General features: G+C 55.3%; 1 protein-coding gene across 2 annotated transcripts in view; it reads right to left on the reverse strand.

Moving 5' to 3' along the window:
• Positions 1-325: 325 nt before the first annotated feature.
• Positions 326-16549, reverse strand: part of RXRA (retinoid X receptor alpha) — a 96960-nt gene continuing 80736 nt past the window's right edge. For both annotated transcript variants that reach the window (XM_082295340.1, XM_082295341.1), the window contains exons 5-10: positions 15890-16059; positions 11134-11263; positions 7788-7920; positions 6661-6752; positions 4991-5096; positions 326-1715 (exon numbers count right to left, since the gene is read on the reverse strand). In XM_082295340.1, coding sequence (XP_082151466.1) covers positions 1568-1715; positions 4991-5096; positions 6661-6752; positions 7788-7920; positions 11134-11263; positions 15890-16059 — 779 coding nt within the window. In that variant the 3' untranslated portion in view covers positions 326-1567. The remainder of the gene's footprint in view (positions 1716-4990; positions 5097-6660; positions 6753-7787; positions 7921-11133; positions 11264-15889; positions 16060-16549) is intronic.

Raw genomic sequence — 16549 nt, forward strand, 5'->3', positions numbered from 1 at the left:
GTGGAAGCGGTGGGGAAGCCCTCAGCCACAGGCACCTTATTCTGGGTTCCCAGCACGGTGTATTTAGGACCATCCATCCTGCCAAGGGGGGAAAACCCTCCCCAGCATCCCTCTCCACTCCCTCTGCTCTGTTCTTCCTCCCACTCGTGTTTTTGGTGGGGCACTGGAGACACCTGATGAGGGTGAAACAGGGAGGGGAAGGGGAATCGCTCCCTGGCTGGCCTCTGGCCACACGCTCCCTGGGGAATCCCATCCCATCCCATCCCATCCCATCCCATCCCATCCCATCCCATCCCATCCCATCCCATCCCATTCCACAGGGTGTGGACACATTCCTGGGACCCTAATCCCCCAAAAACCTGCCCAGCTCCCCGCTGTCACACCGAGACTCAAGGAAAGGGTTGTGCAAGAGCCAAGGTGCTTTTGGTGCTCCCAGGATCCCGGGCAGGACAGGGATGGTGCTGCCACATCCCCCACCCAGCTGGGCCCTCCCGGGCCAGCATCCAGGGGAGGGGGAGCCCTGTTCTTGCTTCACCACTAATTAACAGCTGCAATTAACCAGCCTGGCCGAGCACTCCCACTAATTGTTGCCTTGCAGTGTTGTGCAGGGCTGAAACAACAGGAGCGGCCTTGTGGGTGAGGCGAAACCCCGGAGTGGGGTCACGCTGGGATACACTGGGATATACTCGGGCAGTGCTGGGATATACTGGGATGCTGTGCTGAGAGCAGAGGTCCCAGCAAGCCCCCAGGAGCTGGGCAAGGGCAATGGGGAGTCCCTGGCAGCCTTAAAGCAAGTGCTGCAGCTGGCTCATGTCCACACGGGCACCTCTGGGGTGGGCAGCGATGCCCGGCCGCCCTCCGGGATGGCCACAAGGGCATTTCCTGTGCCACGGCCACCACGTTGTTCGGAGGGGATTCAGCTCAATCCCAAATCCTCAGCTCTGAAGGGGAAGGAGAAGGCTCTGTGCAGCCACGGGTGACTCACTCACGGGGCACAGCCGGGCCGCCTCTCCCTCCGCAGAGTAACTACCGACACTACTAAGAATAGTTAGAAACCAAAAATAGAATTTTTTTCTTTTTTTTTTTCTTTTTTTTGTTTTTTTGTTTTTTTTTTTCTTCTTCTTCTCTTCTTCAAAAACTCCATCCTCTGAAAATAGCCCAGCTGCAATCCGAGTCCAACCACTCCCCTCGGCTCGGCCAAACCCCACTGCCCCGAGGGCCGGCACCGTCCTTATCCCCAGGGAAGCAGCGGGGACAGAGGGGGTGACGCCGTGGCTCATCCCAAACCTCATGGCACGGCGGGGGCAGGGGTTGGCAAAGCTCTCTCCGCTCCCACTTCTCTACAAGTAGCACAGGGAACCAGCGAGCAGGTCTGGAGATGCAGCAGTGACAGCGAACGGACAGGGGGTCAGGCGACGAGGAGGCCAGGACGGCGGGGTGTCCCCCGGATCAGACGGTGCCTCCGGCGCTGGGGGCAGCAGGGAGGGACGGGCTGGGGCGGAGGAAAGCAGAGGAAGGGCCCCGAGGGAGCCCGGCCGGGCGAGGGACTGACCCAGCAGAGTTCTCTCTAAGTCATTTGGTGCGGCGCTTCCAGCATTTCCATCAAGAAGGTGTCGATGGGCGTGTCGCCTATTAGCTTGAAGAAGAAGAGGTGCTCCAGGCATTTCAGGCCGATGGACCGAAGGGCTGGGAGGCGGAGCAGGAGCTTGGCAAACCTGGGGGATAAGAGAGGCGACAAGGTCAGACAGCCCCGGCTGCAGCCCTGCCTCTGTCCCCAGGGCTGGGGAGGGGTGGGAGGCAGACACAGCCTCTGCTACCAGCGAACCGTGGGGCTGCAGCCGCAGCTGCACAGGGAAATCACTGATGATGGCCCAGCAAGAACGAGCTGGGAACTGAGCTGCAAGAGTGAAACGAGAAACCAAAGGTCAGCCCCGGACTGGGGGACACCCCGAGATGCTGGAGGGGTCCCCACACTGCAGCCATCGAGAGGAGGCACCACGGGATCAGCCTTGGCACTGGCAGTGCTGCAAGCAGCTCCAGCAGCTCAAGCTTTGGTCAGGGAAAAGGGCGAACAGCCGGGAAGGGGCTGGAAGAGATGCTCAGTGGGGTGAGCTGGCACTCGGCTGGGCAATGCCCCTTTCCTGCAGGCTCTGTGCACCTCCTGAGCAGCTCCAGCAGCCCTCACTCGGGGTTCTGACCATCACCAGCTGAGTCCTGGGGCTGCTGGCGAGGCAGGAACCCGGCTGCCAGCCGGGGTGAAGCCGAGGAGTGTGACACAGGAGTTGGAAGGAGCACTCCAAACCACCTGGGACAGCGGGTGCTCCCTTTCCCCGGGCCCAGGGCTCTGAGGAGGGCAAACAAAACCCTTTCTCCACACCCTGCCCTGCCTGGAGTAGATGGTTTCAGGTCCTACAGGCAGGAGGACAGGCAGGAGGGCTGGGGAGAGCTGGCAGCTCTGCAGGAGCCAGCCAGGATGGAGACAAGCCATCCACAGCTGGGTGTTGGGCTCCGAGGCTGGCAAGAGGCTGTGGAGCCAGGAGAAAGCCACCAGCTCCTGCAAGGCTGCTTTGGAGCACCCCAGGTGCCAGTGGATGTCACCTCCTTGTGTGAGTGCTGCCAGCACAGGGAAAGAGCCCTGTAACAGCCACAGCAGGGTTATCTGCTTTTCCTGCTGCAAAATCAGGGCTTGAACATCATGAAAAGGGCCAGGCAGAAGGGGACCCTGCAGAAAACACACACACAGGCAGGCACAAGCACACAGTACTCTCTACATGCACACACAGTTCTCTCTTCCGATTTTTTTTTTTATTTTTTTTTTTTTCTGCTGAGCTGGCGAGAACGGCGGGAGCAGAGCCAGGAAAAACAAATCAGTCCTACCATCCCATTCAGGAAGTTTCACTTTAAACCGAACCAGATGATGGCTCCAGCCCTTGGATATGTTTAACTGTGAGATAACCAGCCTGGAGCACGCCATGCCAGGGCTGGGAGGGGGGGAAAAGAGCCCTGATCCCTGATTCCCTGTGGCTGCTGGGTGTCACGTAGGCACCCAGCCCTCCCTGTGGAGCAGCAGGGGCTGCACGGGGGGAGCAGGGCTGGGTTTTTCCTGGGAATACCTCTCTGTGTGGAGAAATTCCCTTTTGGTGTTTGCAGGGTGCTCCCAAGCTCCTGCTGGATGGGGACTCAGAGGAAGCCCCGCACCCAAGGGCACCTGAAAAGGTGGGAATTCCAGAAATCCCACAGCACGGAGCAGGAAAAGGCACCAGGCTCCAGCAGGGCTTTGCTCAACCACAGGAAGAACTTGTTTGCAGCCCCAGCTGGTGATCACATCGTGCCACGAGGCCAGGGGGATGCAGAGAGTTTGGGAGAAGTTCGGGGAGCTCTTGTGCAACTCCCAGCCCAGGAGTTCACCCTCCCGAGCCACCTGGGGTGGTGCCACCGCTGCCCTGCACCACTGAGGGACGGAGGGAGGGCAGCAGGGCCCAGCCACGGCTCTCAGGACATCCCTGAGATGTCACCGAGTCACTCAGGTCACCAGGGATGGGTGTGAGCATCACACAAGAAGGTCCCCAGCCCACAGTCACTCAAAACCAGTGGGAGATTAAACTCCAGAGCCCCTGGCAGAGCTTTTGGACCTAAAACACTCCCTCAAACACCACTGAGCACTGAGGCAGAGCCCCGGGGAACTGGTGTGGACTGGTGGCTCAGACTGTGCTCAGGCATGGTGGTTTGGAGGGGGCTTGGGGCATGAAGAGAGGGAGGGACTGTCCCTGTGCCACCTCTTGCCCACTCCCAGTGTGTGCCAGGGCTGCAGATCCTGCACAATGTGCTCATCCCACCAAGGGAACAACCCAGGAGAGCTGCTGGTCATGATTCCCAAGGCAGCTCTCCTTGTGCCAGGAACAGCTCTGCTGCAACACCACGGCAGCCCAAATCCAGGCTCTGGCTCTGGATTTGCTCCAGAAATGCAATTTCTTAAAGCTTTCAGGAAGAGGAGGCAGCTTGAGAGCTGGCCTGGGGCGCACACAGACCCCCTGGGAGAGGAGAGGTGACAGGCCTGCTCCTTGCCCCGTGCTCATCCCTCAATTCCCCTGCTCCCCACAAACCAAGCACACCCCACGGCACCTCCACCCTCGCTCTCCCTGCCTCAAGCCAACCAGGAACATCCCGGGAACCCCTTAACAACACATCCTTCTTCATCTGCCAGCACTCTGGGACCCGAAGCGGGGGAAAAAACAAATCCAACATCACTTCTGAGGGCACGCTCTGCGCTCACTGCTGTGAAAGCATCCTTGCCATTTACCATCCGCACACACGAGGCTGGGAACGCAGGTGAGATGCAAATCCCAGTTGCCTGGGCTGTTTTTGCCCAACATTCATGCACCAGTAGCAGCTTCCAGTGCTTTGCCTGGTTTCTCAAGAAGCTGTCAGGAACTGAAGTGGCAGTTGCCAGCTCCAGGCTGTAACTGGGGAAATGCGCCCACTCAGCTCCGCAGCAGTCCAGGAACGCATTCCTAATTCCCCCTCCCATTCCCAGCTGGATTGGGGGAGGCAGGGAGGGGAGAAAAAAGAGTATCAATTGAGGCTTTCACTTCCCAGCAGTGATGCTCCTCTGCCACCGAAAATTAACTCCATGTGAGTCCTGGTTTTGCTGCGGTTTCGCTCGCCGCGGTTTCCAAAAGGGAAATGATACCCCCTTCCCACATGGGCTCATCCCACTGCTGGGGCTGTGGGAGCTGGGCCTCCTCAGGTCTGCCCACCTGGCTGCATTTACTGGCAAGGGAATATCAAGCTCTGTGTGCTTCACAGGGGGGTGTTTTTAGGGATGCTCACAGCTGGGGCGGGTGGAAACGAGGGGTTTATCTGCAGGGAATGTCTGTGGGGACGGAGAGCCCAGAACAGAGGGACCCAAGGACACCCTGGGAGCTGCAGCACCCATTGCAGGGGGCTTGCAGGGGGTGAGGGTACAGGAGGAGGGGCACAGGGAGCTCACCTGCCGGGCTGGTCGGGGTATTTGTGTTTGCAGTAAGCCTCTAGGGACGCGTACACCTTCTCCCTCAGCGCCTCCACCTCCGCCGGGTTCGAGAGGCCCTTCGAGTCTGAAAGGTGACACAAAAGCCATCAGCCAAGCACCTCCAGGCTTTCCAGGCTGGCCAGAACCCCTCTGTGTGCTCCCTGCATCCCTCCCAGCCCCACCAAAGTGGGGATGCAGGCTCTGAGCTCTGGGGATTTGGGGAGCACTCAAAAGTTTGCCCTGTGACTACAGATTTTTCCCCACCTCACACCCCAACCCCAAATGTTTTGGCTCATTCCAGTGGTGCCAAACCCTCATTTAAAGGGTTTAATTCCTCCTCCAGCCCTGGGCTTGTGGGATTTCTCCCTCCAGCACTGTGGTGGGGCTGAGTAAGAAGCCCCTGCTCTGGCACAGCCCCCGGGACACAGCGAGGATCTGTTTTTAGTAGGGTGAAAGGGACAGTGCAGAAATCGATATCCCCAAGCACATGTGCCATGGGAACCTCTCCAGATTCCCCTTCTTTGACCATATACGGCTAATCCCAAATTACAGACAATAAATTACTGCTGATTACAAGGAGGGGGGGACTAAAAAAGAAGAAAAACAAACCCAAGAAAATGTAATAAACCCTGCTGGAACAGCCTGGCCTGGCTTTGGTGGGAAAACCCAGGGAAGGAGCTGTGCTTGGGCACAAACAGTGCTCTCTGAGGGCAGGGAGGGAAGGGGTTGGTGGTGGATGTGGAGGTTTGTTCTTGGCTGCCATCTGGTTTTGCTCTGGGCTGATCCACTTTAAAATAGAGATCCCCTCCAGAGAGCTGTGCAGGTATGAGCAGGCTGCCTCCTGCTGCACAGGGATTTGCTCCCTGGAATGCTGGAGAAAAGCCCTGGCACTGACCCTTCTTCTTCCCTTGAGCAGCTGGGGCCGAGGGGGAAAAGGGAGCAGCGTGAAGCCTCCTGGAGTCTGTGAAACCACGGTCAAAACCTGAAGTTTCTGTGTATTTTATGAGCACATTTCATGTCTTTCAGCCTCTCCAGGTCTGCAAAGGGCTTTTCCAGAAATGCAGGTAATAAAAGCCCTCGGATGATGAGGTTGGGGAGCAGAGACAATCATGTCCATGCTCTGGTGCTGCTCTAATCTGTATTCTTCTCTTTAAGAAAGATCTAGATTCCATTTCGTTCCAATTCAGGGACAACTCCCTCAAGCACCAGAACTTTCTCTTCACAGTCACTCTGAAAGGGGGAGAGCTGACAGGACAAGGGGGAATGGCTGTAAACTGAAAGAGCAGAGCGCAGGGTTAGATGGAATTTTGGGAAGAAATTCTTCCCTGTGAGGGTAGGGAGGCCCTGCACAGGTTGCCCAGAGAAGCTGTGGATGCCTGGCAGTGTCCAAGGCCAGGCTGGACGGGGCTTGGAGCAACCTGGGATAGGGGAAGGTGTCCCTGCCCATGGCAGGAGGTTTGGAACAAGATCAACTTTAAGATCCTTTCCAAACCAAACCATCTTCCACCCCTGACTCTCTTCTTTCCTGCCCTGCCCTCGGCATCTGGGTGCCCTCTGCTACTTCCAATGGGGCTCTTTAGGGAAGAAAAGGAGCCCAAAGGACAGAACAGCAGCCAAGAGGGGCCAGGAGGGCAGAGCCAGGCACGTACCGGGGTTGAAGAGGACAATGGCTCGCAGGCAGCCCAGCTCTGTCTTGTCCATCAGCATGTCCCTCATTTTGGACACCAGTTCTGTCAGTACTCTGCAAAAGGAGACAGAAAGCACAGAGTCAGCATGAAAAAAACCCCAGGAATGAAAAGCCCCAGGTGTCAGAGCTGGAGTGAGAAGCTCCGGTCACGTTTAACGAAGTCGGGGATGGCGCTGGCTTGTACCAGCTGAGGATGTGGCCTCATTTTCCTCCTCCATCGAAAATAGCTCATTAGGAACATCAATAGTTCCTGTGAGATACAACAGGGACCATAAAAACCGCCTCCATCCATTCACTGAGAGGCTCTGGCACCTGAGAAAGCTGCCTAAAAATAAAAAATAACAATAAAAACCCACCCCAACAGGTATCTAAAAGTAATTTCCTCCGCCGGTAATTTTTATTGCTCCCTTTGCTCTTACTGCAGGTGTCGGTCTTGAAATATTTTCCACTGATTGCCCAGTTTTTCATGTTAGATCCTGCAGCAAAGTCATGATCTTGCACTTATGACCTCACAGGAACAAATGATGTCACCCAGGTCCGAAGAACAATTTCCTCACAGAGCAGAGCAGCAAAGGTGATTTGGTTTCGACTCAAGATGAGTCTCGGGGAGAGAAATCAGCATTTCAGCAGCGTCTGGAGTCACGCTGTGGGTCAAACACCCGGCAAGCCTGGCTTTAAAACACTTTCCCAAAGCCTGAGATTAAAGAGCCCCCGGGACACGCCTGTGGAACCCGCTGAGTACTGCTGGGGCCTTTCCATTGTGCAAATAAAATCGCGTCTTGGTCCAATTAAAGATGAAAAGGAGCGAAGGAGTGGCCTCCTCGTAACATTAGAAGGCATCTGGACCCCATGAAAGGGGCTTTGATTTGCACCGGGCAGCCTCCTCCCCGTTTGGGGCTGTTGGGTTTTGCAGGTTTGAGAGGAGGGATTTGACGCTGTGTTTTCAGGGACATCACGGGGTGGGACACCCTCATCCCGGGCTCCTCCAGCAGGAATGGAGGCAGCTTGAGGTGCAGACAGGGATGGGGATGTCCAGGCAAGGCGCTTTAGGATGCAATCCCATCCCTCCATCCCTCCAGCCCAGCCCACCTGTCGAAGATGGCCCCGACGCCGGCGCTGTGGGCGCTGTTCCGGTGCACGTGCAGCCCCGTGGCCAGGAGGATCCCGTCCTTCACGGCTATGGAGCGGTGGGAGAAGGAGGCAATGAGGAGCTCGTTCCAGCCTGGGGAGGAGAAAACGACCGAGGCTGCAGGTTAGAGCCATGGGATCCTCAGGAAGTTTGGGAATCGGCGACGGCACCGGAGGAGGAATCCGCCTCTGCTGAGGGAACGTGGCTGGATATGGGGAAGGAGGGGGGAGGCAGCTTTTCCTTGGCTGTCAGGGAAGGAAAAAACCATCTAGAACCCGATGCACTAAAAACAAAGCTAATAAGGGGAGCAGTTTCCTCTGTAAACCGCGCAGACACCGAGCACACAGCTCTGCCTGAACACCCCGGGGGTGTGGAGCCCTGAGCTCCCCTCTGCCCTCAGCTGCTGCCTCCCAGCACTTCCAGCCCTATCAGCACGGGCTATCAGTTCACCAGGCCCCTCCTCAGGCCACGGAAGTTCCTTCACCATCCCTGAGCCCTGTGAAAGGGCCCGTGGAATCTCTGGCTTTGTGGGTTTGTTGCTTCTGCCATGAAAATACTGGGAGAGGTTGGGTCTGCTCTCTGCACAGTCCCACGTCTGTGACTGCTTCCACAGCTGCTTGGAAAACAGATTTTAGTCTTGTTAGCTGGACTGCTTTGGGATGTAGGAGGGACATCCTCTGAGCCCAGACCTACAGGGAAGGGAAGGGAGAGGCGACCTCCACGTCCTCCAGCTCCCCTTCCCAATCCAGCACCTTTTCAATTCCTAAATCCATCAAGGATTCCTGAAACAAAGCCCCAACGAGAGGAAACGTTGCCAAGTTTGAAGGGTGGAAATTCGGGTCACTTTCAACCAGGAGCAGCATCTTCAGTCAGATAAGAAGGGTCTTCTGCAACACCCCTGTCCTGAACATGTTCTGGAGTTCTGCTCCAGAAACCTCAGGATATTTGGCTTTGGGGTTTTTTTCCCAGGCTGGAAAAGCAACACAACAATATCCTTCACCTCTCCTGCCACAGGAACACGTCTTGTCCCGCTGCCTGCAACAAACACAAGGCCCATGTGTGCTGTATTTACCTCCCGCTGCAGCCGTGGGCTGTGCCATTAGAAATGTTGACAAGGAATAAAGTTCACTCTTTCCTAAGTGGCCACAGGATGTTTCCACCCCAGCCACGGGAACATTTCTTTGGCTATTTACTGGGTGAGGCCTGGCACTTTCACAGGGATTGCAACACCATGAAACCCAAGGAGGATGGAGGAGAAGACGTGGGACTGCAGCAGGAGCCTGCAGAAACCCTGCTCCCAGCAGGAAGAGGAATTCCCAGAGCCAGATCCATGGGAAGCTGTCACACACAGCAGCTCCACCAACAGAAGCCTGAGCTGGCTCCCAACACCCACTCCAAGCTGGGCTTATTCCAGTGAAGGAGCGCTGGATCCATCAGCATCCTTCATCTGGATTATTTCCATGCAGAGCTGGGATGCTTCAGCTGAAATGGGGAAGATTTTCCTACCTTGGCTTTCACCAGAACATCCCCAAAGAGCCTCCAAGACAGAGGCAAGCAGGGAAAATTCAGTATAACCACAGGCAGCAAATGGGAATTAAGAGACCAAACAAGCCTGTCCCGAGAGTTCTGCATTTCAGCCCAAGCTCTGGGGTGGCAAAGCAGAATGCTGTGACTCCTGTGACTCCTTTCTCACCACACAGGGTGGCTCTGGCTCCTCTGGGATAGGGAAGGCACTCTGGCAGCACAGTGGCCCTCGTGTCAATCCAGCTCCCTGCCAACTTTCCCCAGCAGCCCTACAAAAGCAGCTGCAGGGATGTAACGCTCAGCATCCTCTGCCAAGCTGAGAAAACACCAGGTTATTCCTGTCTCAGCTTGGAAACAAGAAAACCCGTGGAAAACAGGCTTAAAAAGTCAGGTTTCCTTCCCTTCCAAACAGCTCAGAGAGGGAATATTTTTAAATGATTCAGGATTTGAGGAAAGCTGCGGCCAGCCCAGCCAGCACTGCTCCTCCAGAGCTGTGTGCTCCACTTGTTTTGCCTCCCAGGATGCCCGACTGAGGCTCTTAGCTGGATTTTAGTACTTCAATATTTCATGGGCAGCTGTTCTCAGCAGGCCACTCAATAATACATAGAGCCACTGGTTAGAGGACTTGGGGAAGGTTATCTGAGGCCCTGGCAGAGATGGTTGGAGCAGGGAGCTCCAGGGAGCTGCTCCAGGTGCTCAGCAGTCTCAGGGTTGGAGCCACCGCGAAATTTGGAGTCTGCAGCCCCCCTCCTGCTGTCCATGGAGTGAGTCACAAGCAGGGAACACAGGTCAGGAAATCTCCAGGCCCAGTTTTAATCAGCTGCCTGCTACATAGAGAGAGGAAAACCTGGAACTGCCGTGGTGGGTTTGGGTTCCACTTCCCGAAAGGAAAAGGCTTTGTCTGAATCCAGCTCTTTGCAGGAAGCCCTCAAAGATCCCTACAGAGAGGCTTCCCTGCTCATCCACTCTCACAAGAGGCTCTAGAAATCCTCTTCAAATCCACACTTTACATGCTCCAAAGGGCCCAGAGCCAGCTCTGGCAAAATCCACGGAAAAGGCAGAGGAGCCTCTTCACCAAAGCGCTGCAGGAAGGGCGCAGGACCTGGACAAAAGCGAATTTTGGGGAAACAAAAGGAACTTTACCAAGCACTTCAAAGTGCCTGGCTTACAAAGAGCTTCATGCCTCAAACACATCCTCCCCGAGCTCAGCTCTGATTTCTTGCCCTCCACGATCTTTGTACAGCAGCAGGAGCTTGAATTCACTCAACAGGGGAAGACCCTTCCTGCAGCCAACTGCTTTCACCTCCCAAACCCTGCTCCTGCAGCCCCCCTGCCGCACAAGAAAATTTAAAATAAGCCTTGAGAGTTCTATTTTCATCTTGGTGGGTGGGAGAAGAAGTGAGATGTGTTTTTCTCCCCTTTCTGCTTTCAATTATGATCAAACATTTCAGTTTGATGAAATTTCACAGGGGCCTGAGCCCGCTTGGTCTTTCACACCTCAGTTTGGGAGGAAGGCAGAGTTTAATTCCTTGGGTTTAAGTCACCCAGCACCCATCTCTGAGTTCCTCATGGATCAGAAACGAAGCTGGGCCATTTTTCAGCTGATTGGCCACATTCTGGATCCCATTCAGCAACACATCCCATGGGGCTTTTAAAATCCTATTTAAAAACTGAATGATCAGAGTCTGCTACTCAGAATCAAACATTTTCAAGCTGCCAGGACCTAAACCTGAGGGTACAACCCATCCCAGGGACTTGCAGATGGGGACAGATGCCACTCACCTGCTCTGAGCAAGATGACCTGGTCATCCAGGGGCAGCTCGGAGAAGTGGGGGATCCTCTTGGCCCACTCCACCAGGGTGAAGAGCTGTTTGTCTGCTGCCTGGCAGATGTTCGTCACCGGGTCATTGGGCTGCCAAAAAAAAGATGGAAAAGCTTGGAAAAGGCAAAGCAAGGGAAAGAGAGGCTGGAGGAGCAGCCTGCCTGCCACCCCCGAGGTGGATGTTATCAGTCAGAGGCAGAGGAAGTGATTTGGCTGCTCCACCACGAGGGTTGTAATAGTTTTTAGCAAGCCCCAAAATGGAAACTGGGAGTTCTGAGACTCCAAATCCATCACCCTGACTGATGAATCCAAGCAGCTCCAGCCTGGGGAAGGGCAGACTCCAGCATCTCCCAGCTCGATAAACCAGCACGAGAGGGGGCATTACAGGAAAAAAAAAAAAAAGAGAAAACCCCTTTCCTTTGAAATATTATCCAGTAACAAAAACCATCTGCTCTCAAGGAGGACAGTCAGCCTAAACACACCAAATCCCTGTTTAAAGGACCTGCTCACAGCTCAAGTGGATTTGTGATTAGGAACTGGAAGAGCCAGTCTAAGCCTGGTCCAAGTGTGTTTGTAGGGTTTACCTCCCTGGACAGGGATGTAGGGGCCCTTCCCATCTCCTGCTGTAATCCCTGCTGATATCCAGCAGCTTGGATTGTACAATCAGCTTCTTTCCATGTCCTTAAAAGAGCAGTTTCCAAACCGGAGCAGGAGTGTTTACTTCACCCCTGGCTGGCAGGAGGAAGGGGGTTGAATTCAGAGGAAGAGCAGACACGAATGTCACTGTAACCTGTGGCAAAGCCCCCTCCCAGGCTGGGCACACCAGGACCACGCTGCCAAGTCACCCTCGTGCCCCTCAGAGCCGTGCCCCACACCCCTGCCCAGTCCCCTGGCAGCAAACCCAAGGCTCTGTGCCTCAGTGGCCAACATCTCCCATTCTCCAGGCTTAAAATAACCGGGATTTGGCAAGCTCAGGGCACCTGCCTCACAAGTATTTCCACCTGTCGCGTGCAGAGATGGATGGACATGGGCTGGCACCGGGCACCGCCACAGGGATGTGCCCCCCTTGCCCAGCCCCTCTCCAGCAGCTCCCCCAGGGGTGCAAGGGCAGCTTGCACCTCACTCCCAGGGAGCTGGGGCTCTTCCCTAAGGAGACGTGAGCAGGGACTGGGCTTTTCTCCTGGGAGAAGCAGAACAGACGGGATTTCCCCCAGACAACGGGAAAGCCCCAAACCGTGTGTGAGGAGGAGCTTTGCAGAGTTCAGTGTTTCACTGGAAGCACAGGGAATGCTGGCACTCAGAGGCAGGAAGGGGGAGAAGGGACACCAGAGGCCCTGAACATCCCCATCCTCGAGTTATCCCAGTCTGCTCGGCCAGGTGGAGAATCCTGCCATCCCAGTGAGGTGGGATAGGGATGGAGCCCTCCAGGCCCCACCATGACTTATGGGAGACCCCCTGCTCCAGCAGAACCCAACCCTTGCAGCAACAAGAGCCTGCAGAGCCCCACAAAAGGGGTATTTTAGGTAAATTAGATGTTTTTGGCAAAGCTTTCCTCAGGGCTGGCTCCTGGGAAGGTTGTCACCACGTGCTGGGCTCCAGGCGCCCCAGCCCTGGCTGTCCCTGCATGGGCAGCACAAGCTGTACCCAGCCTCTAGTTCTCCAAAGCCTCAGCTTCAGTTCCACCTCAGATGGCAATTCCTGGAACCACCACGGCTCTTCCTGGCAGAACCTGATCACCAGAGCGTGAGAAGCAGCTGGAAGTGTCCAGAGGGCCCTGCCTGGCTGCAGGAGGGGGGTGGCAGGGCTGGAAACCCTCCCTGTGCAAGGAAAGCAAATCCCCTCCTGCAGTAAACAGCAAGGGCACGGTGCCGGGGTGTGACAGAGCCAAAGGGCACCTGATCCCCCTGGAAAAGGGGAGCTTGGAGGCATCTTCCAGAAAATGGTGACTTGAAACCAGACGTTCAAAGGCCAATTAAGAGCTACTGGGGAGGACAGCTCTCAGTTACAGGCGCTGCCTTTCAGGGGCCAGGAGCCCATCCCAGGTGGTGCTTACAGGGCAGGAGCCCGAATTCCCAAGGCATGGGGCAGAGGCAAAGCCACCCCACTGCCCAGGGACAGGGACATGGCACAAGGTGACAGCCACAGACACGAGAGAGTGTGACAGGACAAGGAGGAATGGATTTGAGCTAAAAGACAGTGGGGTTAGATCAGGTACTAGGGAGGGTGGGGAGGCCCCGGCACAGGGTGCCCAGAGAAGCTGTGGCTGCTCCTGGGTTTCTGGAAGTGTCCAAGGCCAGGTTGGATGGGGCTTGGAGCAACCTGGGACAGTGGAAAGTGCCCATGGAAGAGAGTTGGAATTCAATAATCTTTGGAGATCCCTTCCAAGCCAAACCATTCTGTGAGTCTCTGAATGTATGACTCTATTTCTCCACCCAGGCTGGGCCTGGAATGCCACCCCTTGGATCTTCTGAGCAACCTGGGCTAGTGGAAGGTGTCCCTGCCTGTGGAAGTAGATGGTTTTAAGGTCCCTCCCAACCCAACCCATTCTATGTGGGAGACAAGGGTGTTTATTCCTGAATCACCCTGCCACCTCCACCCCAGCCTGCCAAGGCCAGCTGGAAATGTCCCTGCAGGTCACCAGCAGTGCTCAGTGCAGCTGGACTGAGGTGCAGAGGCACAAATCAAAGCACACAGCACACGAGGCCAACAGCAAACAGCTCCTGTTATCCCCCCGTGTTTATCAGGGCCTCAATTTGCTGCCTTTCCATCACCTGGGCTCTGAGGGAGGGCCAGGAGGGCCGCAGCTCCTCCGTCTCCCCTCTCCTCATCCGGTGGCCTCGTCACTGGGAGCTGCTGATCTCATCCATCTGCTAAACCTGCTACAAATGTCACCTCATTGGCGGCAGAAACCGCTTGACAATAACAGGGCATTCCAACAAGCCTCCTGCTTCTATTTAGATGCAACACACATCCTTGTTCACAGTAATGCGTGCTGAATTATGCAGGAACCGGCTTTCAATTTGCTACAAGAGGCTGAGGAGACACGGTGCCAGACGAAGCCATTTATTTCAGCTCGCTCTCTGGGGTTTGTTTTCAAGTCAGCACAACGCTGGCTCCAGCTCCCCTGAAGGATTTTTAATCCTGAGAGCAGGCAGAGCCTCTCTGAGCCCCTCACTAACTCCTCCAGAAAAACCCTCACGGTGATGGGATCCTCCTCTCAAATGCAGGTGAGCATCTGTACCTGTTTCTGTACCTGATTCTGGAGAGTTTCACTGAGGGATTGGCTCTGCCCATACCAGGAAGCCTTGAATGCCCCAGACCCACCTAAGGAATCCTAGGAAAAGCTGGTAAAGGCCAAAAAGAGCATCCGAAACCACCACTTAGACTTGTCCTGACACCCAGATCGCTCACAGAACTTTGTTGGAAGTGACCCTAAAGATGATCTATTTCCAACCCCCTGACATGGGAAGGCACTTCTGACTCAAACCCTCCAAGGCTCATATAAAGACAGAGATAAAGCATTGTTGTAACAGGAAATAAATACTGCAGAGCCCTCTCACTTGCTCGGAGCAGCTGCATTTCATCAGCTCAGCCTCATAGCTGCCCAGCAGGAATTGCACAGGGATATTTCAGTGGATGAGCCTGCTCTCCTGGCGCAGCCAGCCCAAACCTGGCAGAGCTCAACCTCAGTGCCCCTCAAAGGACTGTGTGGCCACCAGGAGATGCTCCCCACTCCAGCCTCAGCTGCTGTTTTTCTGAGGAATTCCTCTATTCCCACTGATTTCACAGGAAAAGGGGCTATTGAGGAGTGGGGACAGCACCCTAAATACTGCCTGAACTGCACCCTGAATACTGCCTAGGCTGCAGAGGGCCTGTCCTAGAAATGGAATTGCAGAGGATGGTTTGGCTGTCACATTATCTGCTTTGCAGGGAGATTCCTCCCTGCTGGTAAGGGAATCTCATAGCAAAGGGCCTGAAACACTTTCCCTCACTCTCCACAGAATCCCAGACTGGTTTGGGTTGGAAGGGACCTCAAGACCACCTCAGTCCAACGCCCTGCCACGGGCAGGGACACCTTCCACCAGCCCAGGTTGCTCCAAGCCTCGTCCCATTTCCCTGTCATGCCTCTCTTGTACACACACCATCCTGGCACAGCCCAGATGCTCCAAGCAGGCCCAGTTATAACACAAGTTTCTAAGTGGGAAAAGAACTTGAAAGCCAACTTCTAGGTAAATTTCTCCAGGTCTTCTCTCCTCAGAGGCAAGCAGCTGCATAATTCTCCATCTGAGAAGTCACACCCTCACTGCACAGCTCTTATCCCTCTGCACTTCAGCCACACAGGTCTGTCTACTGCCTCAGCTGGACTCCGAGCTCTTAAGAGCATGGAGTGTCTTCCTTCCTTTCAGCACCCAGGGCTGTTAATTACAATAAAATCTTCTCTGTGAGCCCTTTTCATTATTCCTTACAGCATCCCCTCCTTCCCTGTGGCTGTGGGACAGAAGACACCAAGCGCTGGTGGGCTGCTGGCTCTGCTTTCCTGGTGCTGAGCTGACACACGGAGCCAACAGCAGAGCCAGGAATTGCATTTCTGAACCGGTTTTAATCACATAGAACAACCCCTCTCTGCCCCAGCTGTCCTCATGGTCACTCCTGATGTCTCACAGCCACCCCTTCTGTCCCAAACGCAGGGCTGGGGATGGGACAGAGCTGCCTCACCGAGCTGGGTGTCAGGCCCATGTTTGCCTCGATGTACGTCTCTGTCTTTGGCTCCACAGCGAGTTCAGCTTCCAGGATCTTTTCCACAGGCATGTCCTCGTTGGCGCTGCTTGTGGACTCCACCTCGTTCTCGTTGCGGTCCTTCCCCCGCTGCCTCTCCTCCTGCACGGCTGCGAGTGACACAGAAGGGACAGTGTCAGTGTCAGTGCCACCCCCAGGCTCCACAGGTGGCCACAAAACCCCAAGGCATCCTGCAGGATCAGCCTGCTCCGGTGTCTGCTGTGGTCAGACTGGGATATCCCAGGGAATGGGAGGTCTGGGGAAGGCACCGAGCAGCCCCAGCCTGGGAGATGGGCTCTGTGTGTGCTCCCTCAGGAGCAGGGAGAGGGATGATCCTGCCTGGACAGGGCCTCTGCTGGGAAAGGCCCTTCTCTGCAGAGGCACAGATCCTGGAAACAAAAAGGTTACAGACAAATGATGAAAGGAAGCAACACTTTGGGTCACTGCGGGCGAGGGAAAGCGACGGGTGAAGTAAAAGAAATCAGGGAATCGCAAAGAAAGAGAAACAGCTCAGTTTAAAGCAGAAATCCAGAGTTCAGCCACCTTTGAGGTTGGCAGGGCTGAATTTCCCTGGAGGCCATGTCATGCCCCTCTCCAGCT

Source organism: Coloeus monedula (assembly GCF_965178545.1).
Source record: "Coloeus monedula genome assembly, chromosome: 21".
NCBI lineage: Eukaryota > Metazoa > Chordata > Aves > Passeriformes > Corvidae > Coloeus > Coloeus monedula.